This window comes from Macaca mulatta, chromosome 16 (genome assembly GCF_049350105.2).
Source record: "Macaca mulatta isolate MMU2019108-1 chromosome 16, T2T-MMU8v2.0, whole genome shotgun sequence".
NCBI lineage: Eukaryota > Metazoa > Chordata > Mammalia > Primates > Cercopithecidae > Macaca > Macaca mulatta.
In genome coordinates this window covers 77,691,264-77,716,213 of record NC_133421.1, presented here as the reverse complement: position 1 = coordinate 77,716,213, position 24,950 = coordinate 77,691,264, and the positions used below count along the sequence as shown (strand labels likewise).

The window sequence follows — 24,950 nt, the reverse complement described above, 5'->3', positions numbered from 1 at the left end:
AAGTAGCTACAGGTGCTCACCACCATGCCCAGCTAATTTTTTTGAGGAGATAGTGTCTTGCTGTGTTGTCCAGGTAACTCCTGAGCGCAAGTGATCTGCCTGCCTTGCCTCCCAAAGTGCTGGGATGACAGGTATGAGCCACTTGCACCTGGCCATAAAAATATTTCTTAAAATCTGACTTAAAATTTTTTTTTTTTTTTAATTCTTTTGAGATGGAGTCTCGCTCTGTCGACCAGGCTGGAGTGCAGTGGTGTGATCTCAGCTCACTGCAAGCTCCGCCTCCTGGGTTCACGCCATTCTCCTGCCTCAGCCTCCCGAGTAGCTGGGACTACAGGTGCCCGCCACCATGCCCGGCTAATTTTTTGTATTTTTTTTAGTAGAGACGGGGTTTCACTATGTTAGCCAGGATGGTCTCGATCTCCTGACCTCGTGATCCACCCGCCTCAGCCTCCCAAAGTGCTGGGATTACAGGCATTAGCCACTGCGCCCGGCCGAAGCTTTTAAACATATCACAAATATTTTACCAAATAAACGAAGAGCCCTGGTTTAATGAATCTGTTTCTCTCTCTATAGACTATCTAGTCTTATAAAGTCAAAAGAGAAGCAGTGTGACGAATTATTCAACAGCCCTTCTCTATTTATAGAGAGAGACTGAACTTCTTCCTAGGTTGGAAACAAAATCTTGAGTTTCATTTCCTAGTTCATATGTTTATAACATCATGGGATGGATTTTGGGAAAACTAAGATAGTATAGTGAGCACACACTTTGATCCTCCCTCTCCCTTCAAGAACATACAAGTGAGCGTAAAATACAAAAAAGAGAAATTGAGAAGACATAGCCATGCTTAAATAAGTTACAAAAATCTCAACGGAATAGAGACACAAAACTGTGAGCAGGACTAAAACTGTAGGCCTGCTAGGCTCCAGAGTCAGAACTAGGAAGTGGTGACCGAACACTAACAGTAAGAGGTTCTTGGGGGGTAAGGGAGACTAACATGCTGTGCGTGAGGCAGTGATAAGAGCTGGCTCCCTGTTGGAAGTTAAGGGTTGACTGGGCTACACTGGGCTTCACAACAGAAAACAAAAACAAAACTCCTCTCACTCAAAATAAGCTTACAAAACTTAAATGTTTGAAAATGAAAATATGTAATATGAAAAAAAGACAACCAGGGCCAAGTACAGTGGCTTATGACTGTAATCCCAGCACTTTGGGAGGTCAAGGCAGGAAGATCACTGGCTTGAGCCCAAGAGTTTGAGACTAGCCTGGGCAACATGGCAAAACCTTGTCTCTAAAAGCAACAACAATAACAACAAAAACACCCCAAAATTAGCCAGACATGGTGGCATGGCACACACCTGTAGTCCCAGCTACCTGGGAGGCTGAGGCGGAAGGACTGAATGATCTGGGTAGGTGGAGGCTGCGGTGGGCCGTGACTGCACCGCTGCACTCCAGCCTGGGCAACAGAACAAAGCCCTGCTTCTCAAAAGAAAAAAGAAAAAAGAGCAGTAAAATCAATAGTCTAATCTGAATTCACTCCAAACAAAATTATAGAGCCGGACACGGTGGCTAACACCTGTAATCCCAACACTTTGGGAGGCTGAGGTGGGTGGATCACCTGAGGTCAGGAGTTCAAGACTAGCCTGGCAAACATGGTGAAACCCCATCTCTACCAATAACACACACAAAAATTAGCTGGGTGTGGTGGCGCATGCCTGTAATTCCAGCTACTTGGGAGGCTGAGGCAGGAGAATTGCTTGAACCTGGGAGGAGGAGGTTGCAGTAAGCCAAGATTGTGCCATTGCACTCTAGCCTGGGCAATAAGAATGAAATTCCGTCTAAAAAAAAAAAAAAAAAAAAAAAAAAAGAGAAATTATAGAACAATTTGATGGGCCGGGCATGGTGGCTCACACCTATAATCCCATCACTTTGGGAGGCTGAGATGGGCGGATCACCTGAGGTCAGGGGTTCGAAACCAGGCTGGCCAACATGGCGAAACCCCATCTCTAAAAATTAAAAAAAAAATAAAAAAATTAGCCAAGTGTGGTGGTGGGCACCTGTAATCCCAGCTACCTGGGAGGCTGAGGCAGGAGAATTGCTGGAACCCGGGAGGAGGAGGGTGCAGGAGCCGAGATCGTGCCACTGCACTCCAGCCTGGGTGACAGAGCAAGACTCCATTTCAAAAATAAATAAATAAATAAAAGAGAACAATTTGACAAAAACAGGAGGCTCAGGCCAATTCTCCTGCCTCATACATACATACACACACACACACACACACACACACACACACATATATATATATTTTTAGACAGAGCCTCTCACTCTTGTTGCCCAGGCTGGAGTGCAGTGGTGCGATCTTGGCTCACTGCGACCTCCACCTCCCGGATTCAAGTGATTCAAGCTACTGAGGAGCTGGGATTACAGGCGCCCGCCCCCATGCCCAGCTAATGTTTGTACTTTTAGTAGACAGGGTTTCGCCATGTTGGCCAGGCTGGTCTCGAACTCCTGACCTCAGTTGATTTGCCCACCTCAGCCTCCCAAAGTGCTGGGATTACAGGCGTGAGCCACCGCGCCTGGCCTTAGACATCATTTTTATTTGTTGGCTTCGAAGGGCAACTGACCAATTTATTATATAAAGGATATAAACTACAACTATATTCCCACTTCGTGTAGAATGTGGAAAGGAAATAGTGTGTGGGCACACCTTAAATGATGCTAAACTTCTTCCTACAGTGTGTAAACTGGCTTGTCCAAAAGGCCAAAGTGTTTCTGTTGAGAAACACTGATGACCAATCTCCTCTTTGTGGTCCTGTGATACTGTGAAATACATATTTAATCTTCCTCCCTGTTTCCCGGCATACAATTCCTAAAACCCTCAGAATCTGCAAAATAATATTTTTTTAATGCTAATGATTGAATGACAGCTGGAGGCTCCTAGAGAGCCTCAGGATTGGGGCTGATTGTCAGGGCTTTCAGTGCCACCTCCCAACCTCTGAGAAAAAGAGAGAGAGGCTGAAGGTCAAGCTGACCACCAATGGTCAATGATGTAATCATTAATGACTATATAATGAAGCTTCCATAAAAACCCAAATTGAGGCCGGGCACAGTGGCTCATGCCTGTAATCCCAGCACTCTGGGAGACTGAGGTGGGTGGATTACTTAAGGTCACGAGTTCGAGACCAGCCTGACCAACATGGTGAAACACTGTCTCTATTAAAATACAAAAAATTAGCCAGGCGTGGTGGCACACATCTGCAATCTCAGCAACTTGGGAGGCTGAGGAAGGAGAATCACTTGAACCTGGGAGGCAGGTTCAATGTTTATCTTGTAACTGACTATGTTACTAAATTTTTTTTTTGGCCAGGCGCGGTGGCTCAAGCCTATAATCCCTGCACTTTGGGAGGCCGAGACGGGCGGATCACAAGGTCACGAGATCGAGACCATCCTGGCTAACATGGTGAAACCCTGTCTCTACTAAAAAATACAAAAAAACTATCTGGGTGAGGTGGCGGGCGCCTGTAGTCCCAGCTACTCGGGAGGCTGAGGCAGGAGAATGGCGGGAACCCGGAAGGCGGAGCTTGCAGTGAGCTGAGATCACGCCACTGCACTCCAGCCTGGGTGACAGAGCGAGACTCCGTCTCAAAAAAAAAAAAAAAAAAAAAAAAAAAAAAATTTTTTTTTTTTGAGAGCTAGTCTCACTCTGTCACCCAGGCTGGAGTGCAGTGGCGTGATCTCAGCTCACTGCAACCTCTGCCTCTCGGGTTCAAGCAATTCTCCTGCCGCAGCCTCCCGAGTAGCTGGGACTACAGGCACCTGCTACCATGCCCAGCTTACTTTTTTGAATTTTTTTGTTTTTTTTTTGAGACAAGAGTTTCGCTCTTGTTGCCCACGTTATAATGCAACGGTGCGATCTCAGCTCACCGCAACCTCCGCCTCCCGGGTTCAAGCGATTCTCCTGCCTCAGCCTCCTGAGTAGCTGGGATTACAGGCCACACCCAGCTAATTTTTTGTATTTTCAGTAGAGACAGGGTTTCTCCATGTTGGTCAGGCTGGTCTCAAACTCCTGACCACAGGTGAACCGCCTACCTCAGCCTCCCAAAGTGCTGGGATTACAGGATTGAGCCACTGTGCCCAGCCTTTTTTTGTATTTTTAGTAGAGATGGGGTTTCACCATGTTGGTCAGGATGGTCTTGAACTCCTGACCTCAAATGATCCGCTTGCCTCGGCCTCCCAAAGTGCTGGGATTTACAGGTGGGGTCACCATGCCCAGCCTTGAATTATAAATTGTAATCACTATTTTCTTGGGGTTTTGATGTAATAATCATATCGCACATGAAAACAACGTTGTCTTCTTTCCTCAATTTTTTGTCTTTTTTCCTTTTTCTTGGCTTAACACATTTGCCAGAACTTCCAGAAATGCTAAATAATAATGTCGATTGTTGGCATCATTGAGGATTCTGACTTTAACTGGAAGATCTCTAATGTTTCACAGTTAGGTAATATTATTAGTCTGGTTAATATTTTCTTACTATTTCTCACCTTTTTTTGGGGGGCGGGGGACAGTCTCGCTCTATCGCCCAAGCTGGAGGGCAATGGCATGATTTTGAATCACTGCAGCCTTCACCTGAGCTCAAGTGATCTGCCCACCTCGGCCTCCCAAAGTGCTGGGATTACAGGCATGAGCTGCTGTGCCTGGCCTATTTCTCACCTTCTTAAAAAGTTTAGGACATGTTATGATTTTTTTTTTTTTTTTGAGACGGCGTCTCGTTCTGTTGCCCAGGTTGGAGGGCAGTGGCGCAATCTTGGCTCACTGCAACCTCTACCTTCCTGGTTCAAGCAATTCTCCCTGCCTGACTCCTGACTAGCTGCGATTACAGGCACCAGCCACCACGCCCGGCTAATTTTTGTTTTTAGTAGAGACGGAGTTTCACCATCTTAGCCAGGCTGGTCTTGAACTGACCTCAGGTGATCCACCTGCCTTGGCCACCCAAAGTGCTGGGATTACAGGCATGAGCCACTGCGCCCGGCCTTGAAATGTTTGATAGCCTACTTCTCTTCTAAAAAGCTGTGTAATTATGTATAAGTTATATATATACGTGCATAAATAGATGTCTACTTTTTTTTTTTGAGACGAAGTCTCACTCTGTTGTCCAGGCTGGAGTGCAGTGGCACAATCTCAGCTCACTGCAACCTCCACCTCCTGGGTTCAAATTATTCTCCTGCCTCAGCATCTCAAGTAGCTGGGATTACAGGTGCCTGCCACCATGCCCAGCTAATTTTTGTATTTTTAGTAGAGACAGGGTTTCACCACATTGGTCTGGCTAGTCTCAAACTCCTGACCTTGTGATCCGCCCGTCTCAGCTTCCCAAAGTGCTGGGATTACAGGCGTAAGCCACTATACCCGGCCCTACTTTTTTTTTTTTTTTTTTTTTTTTGAGACAGAGTCTCACTCTGTTCCCCAGGCTGGAGTGCAGTGGTGTGATCAAGGTTCACTGCAACCTCTGCCTTCTGGGTTCAAGTGATCATCCTACATTAGCCTCCCAAGTAGCTGGGACCATAGGTGTACGCCATCATGCTTGGTTAATTTTGTGTTTTTTGTAGAGACAGGGTTTCACCATGTTGCCTAGGCTGATCTTGAACTCCTGGGCTCAAACAATCTGTCTACTTCGGCTTCCCAAAGTGTTGGGATTACAGGTATGAGCCACCACAGCCAGTCTACTTTCATTTTTTAATAAATTCCTCTCTAAGGCAGGTTAGCAATACCTACAGAATCATTTACAAGTCAAAGAAGAAATTTTTCTTTTTTCTTTGTTTATGAGACAGGGTTTTGCTCTGTTGCCCAGGCTGCAGTGCAGTGGTGCCATCAGGGCTGACTGCAGCTTCAACCTGCCAGGCTCAAGTGATCCTCCTGCCTCAGCCTCCTGAGAAGCTGGGACCACAGCTGTGTGCCACCACATCTGGCTAACTTTTTCATGTTTTGTAGAGACGAGGGCTTGCCATGTTGGCCAGGCTGGTCTCGAACTTCTGGGCTCAAGTGATCTGCCTGTCTTGGCCTCCCCAAGTATTGGGAGTATAGGAGCGAGCCACCTCATCCTGGTGGAATTTGTCTTATTTAATGGACTCATGTTATTTTTCATTCTTTCAACGTTACTTCATCGTCTCCGTACCTTTCTCATGAAGCTCTGCTCCTAATTAACTTTTGGCCAGACTATGTCATAGACTTGAAAAGCTGTTCTCAGAGTTCTACAACATTTCAATCAACAAGCTCACCTCTCAGAGTCGCTAGTATGGAGAACACAATATAACTATACATTTAGTTATAAAAGCTCTGACTTGTTTCATAAGACACACACGTCGCACTGCTTTTTACTCTACGTACACAGAGGTAAATTCCAGAAAACATACTGAAATTTGAAGCTTTATTAAAAAGGCAAGGGAAAAAAGCAGAACCTTAGATGCTAAACACTGGACACAGAAGAAAAGGGCATGCCCTCTTACCTGCACTTCAATTTGAAGATCCTTGTCCAGGAGTGCTCTCTTCTTCAGGATCTCGGCTCGGAGCTGCTCTTTGTGCTTGAAGAGCAGAGCTGACAGCTTAGTGGCATTCTGCTTGCTACGTTTCTGCTCCACACTCTCTTCACGCTTCCTTTTTTTTGCTGCCTGTTTTTCTTCTTTATCTATCTTATCCAAAATATACTTCATCACCTGGTTACAGACAATCATTCTAGAGAAAAATACACAACCTATGTAATGCTGTGCGTTTTATTATGAAAGGCTTAAGACATGACTCTTCTATGCCTCTACAGATGAGACACAAACTTTCTGTGACTGGAAAATTTCAAGAGTGGTTCAAACCAGTTATGAGCAATTATTAGTGCCAAGTGTTCTCATTTAATAAACTTCAATCAAGATAAACAAGTATAAACTCAGAACTCTGTGCATGTGCACGATAAAGAGAAGAGACGGACAGACAAGACCCTGCATCTCCCCTACCTTTGATTCTCTTCTCTTTCAGCTGGAGTCATGCTCTTTTTCTGTTTTAAATGTTCTATTACAGCATTATGCTTCATCACCACCTTCAGGACAGAATAAATCCAAAAGCGCATATTTTATAATGACCACAGGTTAGTACACAGATAACAACAGTAGAAATCTGAGCACATACGTATTTTTTTAAAGAAACTGTAAGAATTCATAAATAAAATTAGCAGCTACTAGATGGCCTGGGTGCTTACCACCTAATGGGGACTGCTAGGCTAAGCACTTGACATTACCTCGTTTATTCCTTATAACAACACTGAACCATAGCAATAATTTTATAAACAAGATACTGAGACATAAAGAAATTAACCACCTTGTTTGAGAAACAATAAGTAATACAGCTGAAATTTTAACCTGGCTATTCTTCTCCAAAGGCCGTATTTTTAACATTACGCTTTCTTCCCAGGAATGAATTTTAAAAAGCTGTCCCTTGTCTCCCCTATATAAAGATTAGGAGATAGACAGACAGTGTAGTAATTCTCAGTTTATACATATCCAGTAAAGCTGGGTAATAATACATTTAAATATAATACATATAACCATCATTTTCATAAGAATACTACATCTTTAAAATAACTTCGCTGTTTAGAAAGTGCTTCTACGTTTATGACCTCATTTAATCATTGCAATAATCTCATGTGGCTGGAAAGAGAAGAGTTTTAAGAGGCTATAGCTAAGGAGGGATAAATGAGTTTCACGGACTGTGAATGGGAGACCTAGGAACTGAATGAAGGTCTCACGACTTGGTAACACTTAAAATCCACACTCAAACTCCTGCCTAGTACTGAGCGAAGCAAGCTATAGGTAGATGAAAACATGGTTTTTGCCAGTAATGTTATCGGATGTTATATGTATGACTTCACTTTAGTAGACTAATTCTAACTCACCTAAATTGCTTTCTTTCACTAATGTGCCATTGCAAGATGTTGCTGAATGATGCCACTTTCTATTTAAACTATGAAATAATGTTTTTAAAAACTTTTTTACGAAGGTGTGGCTAGAAATACAAATGAGTTTAATCTGTCTATAATTTGCATAGTCTACATGCAAACTAAAGAATGACAACTTTGCCGGGCGCGGTGGCTCACGCCTGTAATCCCAGCACTTTGGGAGGCCGAGGCAGGCGGATCACAAGGTCAGGAGATCGAGACCACGGTGAAACCCCGTCTCTACTAAAAATACAAAAAATTAGCCGGGCGCGGTTGTGGGCGCCTGTAGTCCCAGCTACTCGGGAGGCTGAGGCAGGAGAATGGCGTGAACCCGGGAGGCGGAGCTTGCAGTGAGCCGAGATCGCGCCACTGCACTCCAGCCTGGGCGACAGAGCGAGACTCCGTCTCAAAAAAAAAAAAAAAAAAAAAAAGAATGACAACTTTGAATAACTTTAAAGGAATTGCTATAATGTCCGAAGTGACTTTAAAACTTAGGTTAAACCCTCAAGTTTTATAGTAATCATTAAAGCTCATAACTCCATTCTTCCCATCTTAGTCCTCCCAAAATAGAAGTCATTCCTAATAAGCACTGACTACATATTATATGTATCTAATGAAGAGTTCCACACCACAGTAGTCATTCAATATTTTTTTTGGTCAATTCAGTGTTTCTTCTAAATTTAAACATTAATGACTTTGTCTCATTTAGGAAACCTAACACAACCAAACACTAAGTCTACTGCACAGCACAATAATTCAAGCTACTGAACATGCTGCTTTTACTTAATAACTTTACCTGTTTCTGAATGATTTCACTTTGATTAGAAGCTTGGAGGGTGTGTTCACGCTTAATTTCTATCTGTTGCTGTTTCTTCTTTTGCTGCTGATCCCTGAGTTGCTGAACCCTTTGCAACTGCTCTTGCACACTGGCTGCCTGCACTGTAACCACATTCTGAATCTGGTGAGTCTGCACAGCATTGCTTTGCTGAATTTGGATAGGTAACTGCAGTTTGATTTGCTGGGGCACACCACTTTGCTGAGCCTGTATCTGAGCCACAACCTGTGACTGGATCTGAGAGAGAACCTGGACTTGTTGTTGCAGCTGAGGCACAGCAATGACTTGGGGCTGTGGCTGCTGTATTTGTAGCTGAGGACGGGATGGGGATGAAACAGTAACTTGATTTAAAGTTTGTCCTGATGAAAGAGTTTGAGTTGAAGACTGTACCTGGGGTTGTGATTGTGGCTGGCCTTGGGAAGGTATCTGAAGAGATGTATGTGGTTGAATTGGAATCGGTTGTGAGGTTGTAGTCTGAACCTGGGATTGTTGTCCAGGAGACAGTTGGGATGGAGTTGATGGACGTATTCGAGCCTGTGATGGACTTTGGACACGAACAGGAGACTGTCCTTGGACATTACTTTGAGGCTGAGACTGTGCTGCGACTTGGGGTTTGGATGACTGTGCTTGGGTGGGTTGTGCTTCAGAAGGGACATGGGATGAAACAGTTGTTTGCGTCTGAACTTCAGGCTGAGTCTGAACTTCAGGCTGAGCTGGGGACTGGGGCTGGGTTTGGGGCTGGGGCTGAGCTGAAGGCTGAGCAGTCTGTGGCTGGGCTTCTGCCGGACCCACACTTGACGACTGAGCTGCTGGCAGGGTTTTGTCTTGATGTACCTGCGTCTGGGGTGACAGTTTACTCTGTCTTTGTTCACCTGTACCTGTGAAAAGGAAAGATGAACCATTTATATTACTCTAGAACATAAGACTGTGGTTAAAGAAGAATCTGAAGGAAATTTTCCAAAGTTGAGAATTCTGGCTAGGCGTAGTGGCTCACGCCTGCGCACTTTGGGAGGCTGAGGTGGGAGGATCGCTTGAGCAACACAGTGAGACCCCGTCTCTACACAAAATCAAAAAAAAATAAAAATTATCTGGGCATGGTGGAGCATGCCTATGGTCCAAGCTACCCGGGAGGCTGAGGTGGGAGGATTGCTTGAGTCCAGGAGGTCAAGGCTGCAGTAAGCAGTAATGGTGCTACTTCACTTCAGCCTGGGTGACAGAGCAAGACCCTGTCTCAAAAAAATAAATAAAGTAAATAAAGTTAAGAATTTTGTATTTTGGTATAGAAGGTCTATGCCTTTGAAATGCTCCATTTGGACATGCTTAGGGCAGGACTCTCTGAAACTGGGGAGCCTGGGCCCTGCTTCTTGGCTGTCCCCTGTACACTATCCTAACTCTAGAGGGCTGGTTTCCAAAGTTAGTTGCAGCCTCTGGAAATCAGCTGGGTCATCTGGCCCAGGCTAACTGTCAAGCCTCACTTTTCTCCCATGATGTAGTGGTAGTTACAATGACTTGCAGCAGAAGGCCAACAAAGTGGTTCTGGACCCGCTCTCAATCTCAGTCATGAACTGGGTTTACCCACCCTCCCTGAGATCACCTCCATGACTCAATCAGCACCTACAAGGCTTAGCAAGGAGGAATTGTGGGCATAGTTACCAAGATAACCATTATTTTTGCCCCCTTTCTCTCTCTCTTTTTTAATGGGAGGGAGAGGGTGGTGGTAACAGGGAGTCTCTAAGAACAGGGTACAAAAGCTTCGAGATGTTGTGAGGCTGACTATGTCAACTGTTGAGCTCACTGGCTTGAGGCATATCCTTCCAAAGGTAAATACTGGTTCTCCTGTTGGCCTCTGTTAGCCCAGCAACGTGTAGTAGTAACATCCGACATTTCTGATAAACCCACAGCTCTACCTGCTGCTGTCGTGGAAACAGTGGTGGTGGTGGTGCTGGCTGTGGTGGCTGTTGTTGCCAATGGGGTAAAGAGGAATCGCTGAACAGTACCATTTGGCATTGCAGCTTGCATTAGCTGCTGGCCTGGGCCTGGGAGTACAGTCACCCCTTGAGGTATCAACTGCAACTGTCCAGTAGTTTGACCTTGTCCTTGAATTACTACTGTCAAACCTTGATTGCCACCCTGTGGAAAAAACACAACATGTAAACAGTGTTCAAAGCATCAATCTGTATGTGTATCATTTTTATTAAATCATTTTTATGTGTAATTATCTTTTAATATAATGAAAATGCATATTTGAATGTCACCAGCAGGAATTTAGATAAGCTAAAGAAAGAATATTTATGTTGCTTAGCAGGAAATACATCAACAATCCAGAATTCCAGTTCAAGCTCCCCCAATGGTCAGCCAGTAATCTGCCCACAAGCAACACTGTTCCTCCAGATCCAAGTTTCCCAATCTATAAAGTAAAGGTATTGAATGACTAAGGTCCCCACAAAATTCTGATTTTAAATAATCTTATATTCATATTTTACAATTTCAAAAGCATCTTCATAGATACTGCCTCATTCGATTCTCACAATGAACTTGTGACTTTGTGGGGTAGGCAGAGAAAATATTATTCTGATTCCCAACTAAGAAACTCAGGTTAGAAAGGTTAAGTACCCCACCCTACTTAAAGGTGAGATAAAAGGAGGTACCCAGATCTCCTGAATTCTGTCTTTCAATACGTGCCAAATTACCTGTGGGGTGTGTATGTGCTAAAGTGTAAAAAGCTTAGGGTTTTAGATATGTAATGCAAACACCAAGTAAGGAGGATCACTAAGGTCTGAGCAGTTACCAAAACGGGGTCTAGAAATTTAAAATTCTCTAGGCGCTGTCTCTTCTGTCTGTAACTTTAATTAAACTAGAAACCTTGAATACCAGGAACATGGTGGAGAACTGGAAAGCAAAAGTAAAAATCATCCCCTAAACTCCCAATGACCAAAACTGATGGCACAAAGTCCATGTACTAGGTAAGTTCCATATACGTGTGAGTTCCTCAAAACCTATTTACTCTTGCTTTTCTAAAATACATTTTTTTACGCACAAAATACACAAAATACCAAGTACAATTTAAAAATTGTGAAGTAAACATCTATAAAACCGCGACTGTGGTCACCATTGCCAAAGTCCTAGAAGCCCCCATGTGACTCACCCAGATCTCAATTCCCTCCCTCTCCCCTAGAGGTAAGCACTATCCTCATTTTGATGATAACGCTTTATTTCGTTATTACTTCGGGATATATCTTAGGTACATACAGGGCCACTGAGGTTCACAAACTCAGGAGCAATATTCACGAAGAATACAATGGGAATGGTGTCCCCTCCAGGCAGGCAATGCAGCAGCCCTGTATCCTTACACAAAATAGCTTAGTTTTTGCCTATTTCTGAATCTTATACAAATGAAATTATAACATGTATTTTTTTGGCAGCTACTTGCTTCTTCAGCTTACCATTATATATTTATGAGAATCATCTGCATAGTTCTGTGTGGTTGAAGTCTATTCATTTTTATTGCTATAGGAATATACTACAATTTACTTATCTAACTGGTTTTGATAGACATCTGAGTTGTTCTTAGTTTTTGACTCTTATGAACAATGCTGCTATGAATATTTATGCCAGGTATTCTGGTGCTCACATGACCAAGAACTTCTCTAGGGATATACCTAGAAGGTATACTGGGACCTGGGGCATATACAGCTTCAACTTTACCAGACAATGTCTGGGGGGTTTCCAAAATGGCTTAACTGACTGACAGGCCCACCAGCTGTGCATGAGAATTTCTTCTGCTCTACGCCTTTGCTAACTCTTGGTTTTGTTGGATATTTAAATTTGTACCAATCTCTTAAGCATATGGTTTTAATATGTACTTCTCTCATTATTAATTAAGTTCAGCAGTTTTTTGGAATTTGGGACATTTAGATTTCTTCTTTCCTCATAATGTTGGTTTGTCCTTTTTTTTTTCTTTTTTCTTATTTTTGAGACGGAGTCTGTTGCCTAGTCTGGACTGCAGTGGTATATCTTGGCTCACTGCAACCTCCGCTTCCTGGGTTCAAGCAATTCTCCTGCCTCAGCCTCCCAAGCAGCTGGGATTACAGGCATACACCACCGCACTCGACTAATTTTTGTATTTTTAGTAGAAACGGGACTTCCCCATGTTGGCCAGGCTGGTCTGAAACTCCTGACCTCAAGCGATCCACCTGCCTTGGCCTCCCAAAACTTTGGCCTCCCAAAGTGCTGGGATTATAGGTGTGAGCCACCACATCTGGCCTGTTTGTCTTTTTTTCTACTGATCTATCTGGATTTTTTTCTTTCTTGACTTGTAGTAATTCTTTATATATTCTGGAGATATAATAGTCCTTGGTTGGTTCTTTTCTCATTTTCTTCACTCTCTCTGCAGCGCGTTTAATGAACAGAAGTTTTTTTTTTTTTTTTTTGAGACGGAGTCTCGCTCTGTCGCCTAGGCTGGAGTGCAGTGGCGCGATCTCGGCTCACTGCAAGCTCCGCCTCCCGGGTTCACGCCATTCTCCTGCCTCAGCCTCCCGAGTAGCTGGGACTACAGGCGCCCACAACCGCGCCCGGCTAATTTTTTGTATTTTTAGTAGAGACGGGGTTTCACCGTGGTCTCGATCTCCTGACCTTGTGATCCGCCCGCCTCGGCCTCCCAAAGTGCTAGGATTACAGGCGTGAGCCACCGCGCCCGGCCTTTATTTTTATTTTTAAAGTAGTTGAATTTATAAATATTTTCATTTATGGTTAGCATTTTCTGTCTGTTTAGGAAAGCTATAAAGATATTCTTCTATCTTATCTTCTAAAGGTATTATAGTTTTACCTTTCACAGTTAGGACTTTCATCCTCCTGGAATTGAGCTTATGTAGAGTGAGGTAATAATGGTCCAATTTCATAGTTTCCCATGTATATTCAATTGTCCCGGGCACCATTTACTGACAAGTCATCTCATCCTCAATGATCTGCAATGTCACGTTTGTCACATAACAAGTGTCCACATACATGGGGTTCATGTTCTGCACTCTCTACTGTTCTGTTGGTCTATCTGCCTCTCCTTATGTCTGTAACTCGCTGTATTAATTAGTGAAATATTATATACTAAGTTTTTTGTTTTTGTTTTTTTAAATGAAGTCTTGCTTTGTCGCCCAGGCTGGAGTGCAGTGGCACAATCTCAGCTCACTAAAACCTCTACCTCCCAGGTTCAAGCAATTCTCCTTCCTCAGCCTCCTGAGTAGCTGGGATTACAAGTGCATGCCACCACGGCCAGCTAATTTGTTTGTATTTTTAATAGAGACAGAGTTTCACCACATTGGTCAGGCTGGTCTCGAACTCCTGACCTCAAGCAATCCACCTGCCCTGACCTCCCAAAGTGCTGGGATTACAGGCGCAAGCCACCATGCCCAGCCTGTACTAAGTTTTGATATCAGGTTATCATATAGGGCAAATAATCCTGTTCTTCAAAGGTATATTCTTAATACTTTGTACCTCCATATAAACTTTTAGCATCAGCTTGTGAAGTTTCACTAAAAACGAAACCTCTTGGGATTTTGATGGGAGCTGCATTCAATCTATTAATCAATATTAGAAGACTTGCTAACAATACTAAGTCTTGCAAAGAAGTAGCTTAATATACCCAAATTTTATTTGTCTCATGGAGATTAGCCAATGAATACAATTTTGGTGGTTAAAAGGGTATCTGTCTCACTGTTATAGCTCACTGTCTAAGGATTACTCTAGTAGTTGGGGTTTATTATACCCTGTCTAAGAGGTATTTCTGTCTGACTCCAGGAAGTAGCCATTTCTTCAAATCAGCACATTTAAAAACTTATCAAAATAAGTTCATGTTTTTAAACTTAGAGCAAGAATAAAGAAGATCACCTTTAAAGTTAAAATAGAGTTATGTTACTTACGTGGCCCTGTGTTAACTGAGTGAGTTGAGCCATGGTGAGCTTCACTTGTCCTTGTTGGGGGCGAGGGGGTTGTGAGGCTGAAGACTGTATATTTGAAGTGGATGTTGCTGAAGTTAAGCTTTTCTGCCCAGGTGTTGAGGAAACTGTGTTAGGGGCAGAGATTGCAGTGGAGACAGGCTGTCCCCTGATGATTTGAGTCATCACTTGCTGAGGAGCACCTACACAAACAGCAAAACATTATGAAGGCTTATACATCTTTGGCATTATTTTGAATTGAAATAATTCAACACCTTAGATTAATGTATTCTTTTCCATCTTCAAAAAAACATGGGCTATTAAAATTCTTCCTATAAATCTAAAACCAAAATGACAATAGGGAAGACAAAAGAGAATATATAAAATATACTGTTTATAAGGCTGCCTTTTCTTAGGACTATAATATTAAAAATAAGATGCTAATTTAATTTTAAAAATTCATACGAATTTTAAACAAAATATAAAGAATCTGGAAAATTCTGGGCCAATTGCATTTATAATAAGCTTCTCTTACAGCTATTTGACAGACAGCTTGGGAGAACCAGGAGGGCAAGGACCACTATATCCTCAATACTAGGGCAGGGTGCTCAAATAATGCTTTCTTTTTTTTGAGATGGAGTCTCGCTCTGTTGCCCAGGCTAGAGTGCAGTGGCGTGATCTCGGCTCACTGCAACCTCTGCCTCCTGGGTTCAAGCGATTCTCCTGCCTCAGTCTCCTGAGTAGCTGGGACTACAAGCATGTCCCACCAAACCCAGCTAATTTTTTGTATTTGTTTTAATAGAGACGGGTTTCACCATGTTAGTCAGGATGGTCTCGATCTCCTGATCTTGTGATCCGCCTGCCTTGGCCTCCCAAAGTGCTGGGATCACAGGCGTGAGCCACCGCACCTGGCCCAAATAATGCTTTCATAGAAATTGTTCAATAAATGTCTACTGAATGAATGAAGTTGAACTGGAATGGCTCTACAGTTTTCCATAAATCTCTTTTTAGTTTAACTTGCTGAAACTAGAATAGGCAAGTGGAATTTTCCCCCATGTAGAACAGTTGCTAAGAATAATTTTCTGGTAGCTAATTTGACATTTACAGACTCATTACTAACTACTGAATAACATCAAATTTCTCAAGTTTTTAATATTTACTTGCTACATTTGTTCCATCTGTGAATACACATATACTTTCTTTGTGTTTCTCTTAATGGCTGAATGATACTTCATGTTACTGTACATGTATAAAATGAAACCTATTTTGACATTTAGAATACTTCCCCCATGCCTTTTTGTTGTTGTTATTGTTAAACTAACGCCATGGTAAAATCCCTGCTTATACATTTCCGGGTGCTTCTGGTTATTTCTTTAAAGTAATCCCCCCAAAAATATTACTGGGTTCACAGTAGAATTATAGTACTAAGTTGAAGTTTTGAAAGGTTATTCCAATTCATACTACCGCCACGTCTGTATGCCTATTTCACTGAACCCTGCCAACCCTTGATATCACCAGTAAAGTAAAATATTCAGGCAACTGCAAATAGTATCATGTATCACAGTGTCTGAATTTCCTCAATTACTACAGGTTGGCATTAAAAACTGTTTTAAGTCACTGTTCTTCATTTGTGAATTCTCTCTCCACACTCTGCCCATTTCTCTTCCTACTTATTTAATACATATTTTTAAATACTAATTTTTCCACTTTGCCATCTACCTTTTTATTTCTAAACTTGCAATTTTAAAAAATGCGGTCAAATAGACTAGTCTTTTTAAAAATTTTGACTTTAATTATTGCTTGTAAAGTTCTCTTGTATTCTCTCATTAGATATATCCTCCCAAGAATGTTCTTAGTCATGGTATATGTTGTAACACAGAAGTCTATTTTCCCCCCAAACTATAAACCAATTATTCTAGCATCATTTACTGATGCAAAATGACACCATTGTCATGCAGCCAATTCTCACATATAATGCCTCTGTAACTATTTGTGTTGCTTCCTTTGGTATCATGCTCATTTTGGTGACCTTATAACGTGCTTTAACAACTGGTTGTACAACTTTTCCATTACTCTTTCTTCTAAATTTTTCTTTGTTACTCTCATTCATTTATTCAAGATGAACTGAAAGACAACATAACATAGTGTGGCCAAGGGCTTTGAGAACTCCTGTAGCGCAGCGCTAGATCCTTGCCTTGCAGTCTGAGAAACAATACATGAAAAGTTACTACTTCCAGATCCCCTGGTGCAATCTTGGCTCACCGCAACCTCTGTCTCTAGGGCTCAAGCAATTCTCCCTGTCTCAACCTTGAGTAGCTGGGATTATAGGCGCCCACCACCATTCCTGGTTTTTTTGCATTTTTAGTAGAGACAGGGTTTCACTATGTTGGGCAGGCTGGTCTTGAACTCCTGACCTCAGATAATCTACAATTCCTTTTGAGTTAAAAAAGCTCACTTTATTTTTATTGTACTTTTTCATTCCTAATTCTGTGAACAAGCATACTCCTCCCTTTTCCCTAGATTAGACTTGCAAAATAATGGTCTAATTTTTTTTGTCTTTTTTGTTTTGTAATTATTATTACTTGTGCTTTCATTTCCTCCCTCATTTTCTTTCCTTTTTTCTTTTTTTGAAACAGGGTTTCACTCTGTCACCCAGACTGGAGGTGCAGTGGCAAGACTGTGGCTCACTGCAGCCTTGACCTCTTGGGCCCATGTGATCCTCCTGCCTCAGCCTCCCAAGTGGCTGAAACCACAGGCATGTGCCACCACGCTTGGCTAACTTTTCAGAAATTTTCTGTAGAGATGAGAGTCTCACTACGTTGCCCAGGCTGTCTAGAACTAATAGGTTCAAGTGATCTGACTGTCTTGGTCTCCCAAAGTGCTGGGATTACAGGTGTGAGCCACCACATCAGGTCTTGTTTTCTTTTGAAACTTGTTTTATATATGTTTCTAACTTCTGATTAATAGAGGTATTTTTGGTCTGTTTTATTCACTGATTTATTTCAATGGCCTAGAATAGGTGTTCAAATATGTATTGAATAGACTGAATCACCTCCAAGTTTAACTGCGGCGTCAAGGCTTAAGGTTGCTATTTGAGAATTGCTTCGTAATTACATATTTGATGTATCTTTAACTTAAAAGTTACTTAGAATGTACTTTGATATGGAGTTTCGCTCTTGTTGCCCAGGCTGGAGTGAAATGGCATGGCCTCGGCTCACTGCAACCTCTGCCTCCTGGGTTCAAGTAATTCTCCTGCCTCAGCCTCCCGACTAGCTGGGATTACAGGTGCCCTCCACCATGCCCGGCTAATTTTTGTATTTTTAGTAGAGATGGGGTTTCACCATGTTGGCCAGGCGGTCTCAAACTCCTGACTTCAGGTGATCTGCCCGCCTTGGCCTCCCAAAGTGGTGGGATTACAGGAGTGAGCCACTGTGCCTGGGTTAAGCCTATAAATATTTTAAATGAATGTGTATTTCGGAAGGTACTAAAGTTGATACATAGTTTAACTGTGGCTTACTATGTTCCTATTAATTCCTCCTTGATTTCAAATAGTTTTGCTTTGTACACTTTAATATGACATGCTACTTAATTCATAAAGATTCAAGATTATACCTTAACTGCAATCTTTTTCTCTTTTCTTTTTTTTTTAAACAGGTCGTGCTCTGTCTCCCAGGCTGGAGTGCAGTAGCATGAGCATACTTCACTGCAGCTTTTGATGCCTGGGCTCAAGCAATCCTCCCATATCAGCCTCCCAAGTAGCTGGGGCTAAAGGCGTGCTTCAGGATGCCTGGTTACTCTTTTATTTTTTGTAGAGATGGGGTCTCACTATGTTGCCCAGACTGGTCTCCAACTCTTGGCTTCAACTAATCCTCTTGCCTCAACCTTCCAAAGTTTTGGGATTATAGGCTTGAGCTACTGTGCCTGGCCACGATCTTTACCCTTTTTTTTTTTTTTTTCCCACATGGAGTCTCACTCTTTTTGCCCAGGCTGGAGTACAGTGGCACAATCTCGGCTCACTGCAACCTCCGCCTCCTGGGTTCAAGCAACTCTCCTGCCTCTGCTTCCCGAGTAGAGTAGCTGGGATTACAGGTGCTCACCACCACACCCTGCCAATTTTTGTATTTTTAGTAGAGACGGGGTTTCACCATGTTGGCCAGGATGGTCTCAAACTCCTGACCTCAGGTGATCTGGCCCGCCTTGGCCTCCCAAAGTGCTGGGATTACAGGCGTGAGCAACTGCGCCCGGCCGATCTTTACCTTTAAGCCAATAAACAAATGACTGTTTTTCATAAAATTTTCCTTTTTATTAAACATTGAATTTTATTCTGTCCAGTATCAGTAGGGCCATCCTTGTCTTTTCTTTCTTTTTATGGCCTTTATTTTGCATGCCTGTGTCCATCTTTAATTTTTAACCTTTCCAGCTTTTGTAGTAATTTGATTTTAGCTACATTTCTCATAAATGTATAGGGTTTAAAAAAAAAATCTTTAATGTCTTCAACTTTTTTTTTCTTTTTTGAGACAGGGTCTCACTCTGTTGCCCAAGCCGGAGTGCAGTGGCATGATCTTGGCTCACTGCAACCTCCACCTCCTGGGTACAAGTGATTCTTCCACCTCAGCCTCCCAAGTAGCTGGGAGTACAGGTGCAGGAGACACCATGCCTGGCTAATTCTTTTATATTTTTTGTAGAGATGGCATTTCACCATGTTGGCCAGGCTGGTCTTGAACTCCTGGGCTCAAGTGACATTCCTGCCTTGGCCTTCCAAAGTGCTGGGATTACAGGGGAGACCCACCTAGCCTGGCCACTCTTCAACTTTTAAAATGGTAGTTTTAACCTATTCACATTAAGAGTAATAAATGAACGTCTGGCACTGCATTTGTAATTTTGTTTTATGTGTTTCTTTGCTGTCTCCTTGATTTTCTGTCTTTTGCTATACAGACTGTTTCCCTTACTTCAATTATATATTTTATTTATTAGTGGTTTCTATTACATTTTTAATAAGCATACTTCAACCTATTTTTACTGTCAAGGTCAAAATGAAATAATATCATTGAATAGATCTCACAATGGATTAGAAATTTAGTATGCTTTGAAGTATTAATTCAAATTGTATTTCTTGCATGTAGTGCCAAATGCAGATAATTACATATTTCCTAGACTGGCTGTTCAGATGTAAAATGATAATGCTGGATGGATAAATACCTGGCTGTACCATCACAGGTGTTCGAATAATTGCTTTTCCTAGTGTTGACTGTTGGAGTGGTGTTCTAATCACGGTCATACCAGGGCGAATCTGAGGCCCTGTGATTACCTATAAATGACACAAAGAGCAATTAATTAAAATGCTTTAAAAAGACTAAAGTATAACGGACTTAGAATCCAAGATCTTTAAATATTCTACATTAATAAAAATGTTTACAGAAATGACAGGGGCTCTTGAACATTACATTTTAAATTGTATAAAACATCAGAATAAAGATGGAATTTTGAGGAAAGAAAACTTAATTCAAATGCTATCATACAAAATTCCCTGCCACTGATACAAAAAATAGCCTGAGGACTAAAAGGAAGGAACACATGCCAGTGGGGCTCTGCTCTGTAACTAGTGCTCACAGGACAATGTGGAGTCCCACTTTCTGTAAGCTCCAGATCATGCCCGTAACCCACAGAATATAACAGGAAGATCAGAAACCCTATTTTCTTTCACAGTTTTAAAAAAATTATTTATTTATTTATTTTAAAGATAGGGTCTCACTCTGTTGCCCAAGATGGAATGCAGTGATGCAATCACAGTTCACTGCAGCCTGGCTCACTCTTGGGCTTAAGCAATCCTCCTGCCTCAGCCTCCCAAGAAGCTAGGACTATGGGTGAATGGCACCATGTCTGGCTAATCATTCGTTCGTTCATTCATTCATTCATTCATTCATTTACTTATTTAGAGATAGAGTCTCGCTTATTTATTTATTTACTTATTTAGAGACAGATTCTCGCTCTTTCACCCAGGCTGGAGTACAGTGGCGTGATCTCGGCTCCCTGCAACCTCCACCTCCCGGGTTCAAGCAATTCTCCTGCCTCAGCCTCCTGAGTAGCTGGGACTACAGGCGTGTGCCAACCACACCCAGCTAATTTTTGTATTTTTAGTAGAGACGGGGTTTCATCATATTGACCAGGATGGTCTCGATCTCTTGACTTTGTGATCCGCCCACCTTGGCTTCCCAAAGTGCTGGGATTACAGGCATGAGCCACCGCACCTGGCCCGGCGAATCTTCTAACTCTTTTTTTTTTTGAGACAGAGTCTCACTGTGTCACTCAGACTGCAGTGCAGTGGCTCCATCTCAGCTCGTGGTGGCCTCTGCCTTGTGGGTTCAAGCAATTCTCATCCCTTATCCTCCCAAGTAGCTGAGAATAGCTGGGACTACAGGTGCGTGCCACCATGTCCAGCCAATTTTTTGTATTTTTAGTAGAGATGGGGTTTTGCCATTTTGTTTAGGTTGTTCTCGAACTCCTGGCCTTAAGTGATCCTCTCGCCTCAGCCTCCCAAAGTGCTGGCATTACAGGCGTGAGCTACTGTCCCTGGCCCTTTCATAGTTTTAAAGGGGAAACCAGGGCCGGGCGCAGTGGCTCACGCTTGTAATCCTAGCACTTTGTAAGATCAAGGAGGGCAGATCACAAGGTCAGGCGATCAAGACCAGGAGAATGGCGTGAACCCGGGAGGCGGAGCTTGCAGTGAGCTGAGGTCTCGTCACTGCACTCCAGCCTGGGTGACAGAGCGAGACTCCGTCTAAAAGGGAAACTAGAAAGTATGTTATTTTCAGTTCTATAGTTAGGTTCAGAACATTTTCAAAAATTTAAAACTTTAAACCTTTTCCGTAATACTAGTTTACAAAACTTTAAGTCTTTTCCATACTAGTAACAAAGAAATTACGTATCTGGGCCAGGTGCGGGGGCTCACACCTGTAATCCCAGCACTTCGGGAGGCCGAGGCAGGTGGATCACCTGAGGTCAGGAGTTTGAGACCATCCTGACCAACATGTTAAAACCCCGTCTCTAATAAAAATACAAAATTAGGCCGGGCGCGGTGGCTCAAGCCTGTAATTCCAGCACTTTGGGAGGCCGAGACGGGCGGATCACGAGGCCAGGAGATCGAGACCATCCTGGCTAACACGGTGAAACCCCGTCTCTACTAGAAAGTACAAAAAACTAGCCAGGCGAGGTGGTGGGCGCCTGTAGTCCCAGCTACTCGGGAGGCTGAGGCAGGAGAATGACGTAAACCCGGGAAGCGGAGCTTGCAGTGAGCCGAGATTGCGCCACTGCACTCTGGCCTGGGTGACAGAGCGAGACTCCGTCTCAAAAAAAAAAAAAAAAAAAAAAAAAATTAGCCAGGCGTGATGGTGGGCACCTGTAATACCAGCTACTTGGGAGGCTGAGGCAGGAGAATCGCTTGAATTCAGGAGGCAGAGGTTGCAGAGAGCTGAGATCATGCCACTGCTCCTGGCCTGGGCAACAAGACTGAAACTCTGTCTTAAAAAAAGAAATGATGTATCTAATATGTGTACGTATCAGCTGATAACAAACTAGTTAACAGTACTGTAGATTACTTTTATAATTTTTTTTTTAGACAAGGTCTGGCTCTATTGCCCAGGTTAGAGTGCGGTGGCACAATCTCAGCTCACTGCAGCCTTCCCTTCCCAGGCTCAAGGCATCCTCCCACCTCAGCCTCCTGAGGTGCTGGGACTACAGGTGAGCACCATCACGCTTGGCTAATTTCTGTATTTTTTGTAGAGACGGGGTTTTGCCATGTTGCCCAGGCTGGCCTTGAACTCCTGAGCCCAAGTGATCTGCCCGCCTTGACCTCCCAAAGTGTTCGGATTACAGGCGTGAGCCGCTGCGCCTGGTCCAGATTTTAAATTTGATTTCTTAGCGAGCCTACACAGCACACTTCCTTGGGTGGTCTAGTGCTGCCCACTGTTTTACATAAAAAAATGTTCTTTATAAAATCCTAGAAAGCAATTATTCTCCTTCTTAAACCATACTTATGTGTCATTAACTAAATGTTAAATATTAAAACTTCATGTATCATTTTCACTTATCAGAAATATAACAGATTTTTTTCCTAATCAGTACTCTGTCACAGATGCAGTAACAGGCAAAGGAAACTGAGTTGGATTAATCTTGGAAGAAGCCATAAACAATGTGATGTGCTCAACACATCAAACCAAGTAAGTCGGTAAGAATTCTTACTTGTGAATTGCTTGTGGTTCCTCCAGAGCCTGAGGTATTGGGTCTAATTGTGACTGTTGCTGTCCTGGGCTGGAATGAAGTAAAGGTTTGCTGACTGGTACCTGTACTTGATGGAATGATACCCAGGACTTTCTGCTGTACTTGAACAACGCCTTAAAAAAAGATGAAGCCATAATTAAAAACTGTCACTTTATTAGAAAGCATTACGTGTTGCTCGGTTGTTGAGGAGAAACTACGTGTGGCAGGGTTTTATAGTGGGCTACATAGAATGTGAGATCCGAGGACTGAAATCAGTGAAAAGGAGATGAAAAATAATGGCAACAGTATGATCTGGCAAATGTGAATTAAAACTCTTCACATTTCCCTTACCTCCTTGTGTTGCTGGCACATTTACAGCGACAATCTTGCTGTTTGCAGGAAGTGGCAGTTTGGTAATTACTTTTCCTGCCATAGTGACTGGATTGCCTGTAATTTGGAACGTCTGACCTGTGCTGGCAATGGTTGTAGCAGATGTGGCAGCTGTGCTGGTGGCTAATGGGGTATAAGACATTTAATAAGCTTTAGATTTAAAATAACCAGCAACGTAGTGACTTCTAGGAACGGGCACCAATGCATGAAATGTGGCTCATTTTGTATTTTTAATAAAAACATTCCTCTCCACTCAAAGTGAACTATGTAAATGTTGAAAGTGAAATAATGTAAGAGAGGAGTTTGCTAATGTAATATTATGAACATTATTTGTAACAAACCAACTGTTACAGCTTGTTTGCTCAACTGGCTGCAAAAGAAAAACAATCTTCTAAAAAAATGTTTCATTTCAGTAGCTAAAAGGTTGAAAATTCTTTTTCCTGAACCAAAGTAATCTTTTACTTAATCATAGTTGTATACCTGAATTTGACTGGCCTTGCTTAACCCACGTAGCAAAGGTTTGATGAAAGTTCTTGTTTTGTTGGAATGTTACTGTAGCTGGAGATCCAACTTTAGTAGTTAGTACCATTTTGGTTCCAGTTGTAACTGAGCCACTTATGGGGGCCACCATAACCTTCTGTGCTGGAGAGATGGTACTGGTTGTACTGTTCGTTGGGGAAGTAGTGGAAGTTGCAATCACTGTTGGCTTCTGCTGCTCCAGTCGTTTCTAAAAAAGTGAGGGAGAGGAAACATTAATCAAAATAGTTCTAAATAAAAACAATACGATTCTACAAGTCCACAATTTCTCTCACCTTAATTCCACTACATTTCTGAAATATTTTACTTTCAAAAATATATGCCCTATAAATTTACCGTTATTTATGGCTGGCTGCGGTGGCTCACACCTGTAATCCTAGCACTCTGGGAGACTGAGGTGGGCAGATCACCTGAGGTCAGGAGTTCGAGACCAGCCTGGCCAATATAGTGAAACTCCACCTCTACAAAAAATACAAAAATTAGCCGAGCACTGTGGCTCGTGCCTGTAATTCTAACTACTCGGGAGGTTGAGGTAGAAGAATTGCTTGAACCCGGGTAGCAGAGGTTACAGTAAGCTGAGATCATGCCACTGCACTCCAACCTGGGTGATAGAGTGACTCTATCTCTTAAAAAAAAACAAAAAACAAACAAACCTGAATTTAATTTCTTGATGAAGGCTATATATATATATATATATATATATGCACACATACACATATATATTTTTTGAGACAGAGTCTCACTCTGTCGCTCAGGCTGGAGTGCAGTGGCGCAGTCTCGGCTCACTGCAAACTCTGCCTCCCGGGTTTCATGACATTCTCCTGCCTCAGCCTCCCGAGTAGCTGGGACTACAGGCACCCGCCACCCCCCCGAGTAATTTTTTGTATTTTTAGTAGAGACGGGGTTTCACCGTGTTAGCCAGGATGGTCTTGATCTACTGACCTTGTGATCCGCCCACCTCGGCCTCCCAAAGTGCTGGGATTACAGGCGTGAGCCACCGCACCTGGCTCATATATTTAATTCCTCCAAGGTAC

The 24,950-nt window shown here is 42.7% G+C and overlaps 1 protein-coding gene across 19 annotated transcripts in view; it reads right to left on the bottom strand.

Annotated features, from left to right (window-relative positions):
- The window catches only part of BPTF (bromodomain PHD finger transcription factor), a 152,704-nt gene that overhangs the window by 26,477 nt on the left and 101,277 nt on the right, over positions 1–24,950 (bottom strand). For 8 of the 19 annotated variants that reach the window (XM_028836699.2, XM_028836703.2, XM_028836700.2 and 5 more), the window contains 9 exons: positions 23,860–24,106; positions 23,341–23,502; positions 22,972–23,123; positions 19,933–20,041; positions 14,719–14,936; positions 10,714–10,936; positions 8,768–9,684; positions 6,995–7,077; positions 6,500–6,725 (listed from right to left, as the gene is read on the bottom strand). In XM_028836699.2, the coding sequence (XP_028692532.2) occupies positions 6,500–6,725; positions 6,995–7,077; positions 8,768–9,684; positions 10,714–10,936; positions 14,719–14,936; positions 19,933–20,041; positions 22,972–23,123; positions 23,341–23,502; positions 23,860–24,106 (2,337 nt within the window). The remainder of the gene's footprint in view (positions 1–6,499; positions 6,726–6,994; positions 7,078–8,767; positions 9,685–10,713; positions 10,937–14,718; positions 14,937–19,932; positions 20,042–22,971; positions 23,124–23,340; positions 23,503–23,859; positions 24,107–24,950) is intronic. The other 11 variants (XM_028836710.2, XM_028836712.2, XM_077972582.1 and 8 more) reach the window with 3 other exon arrangements.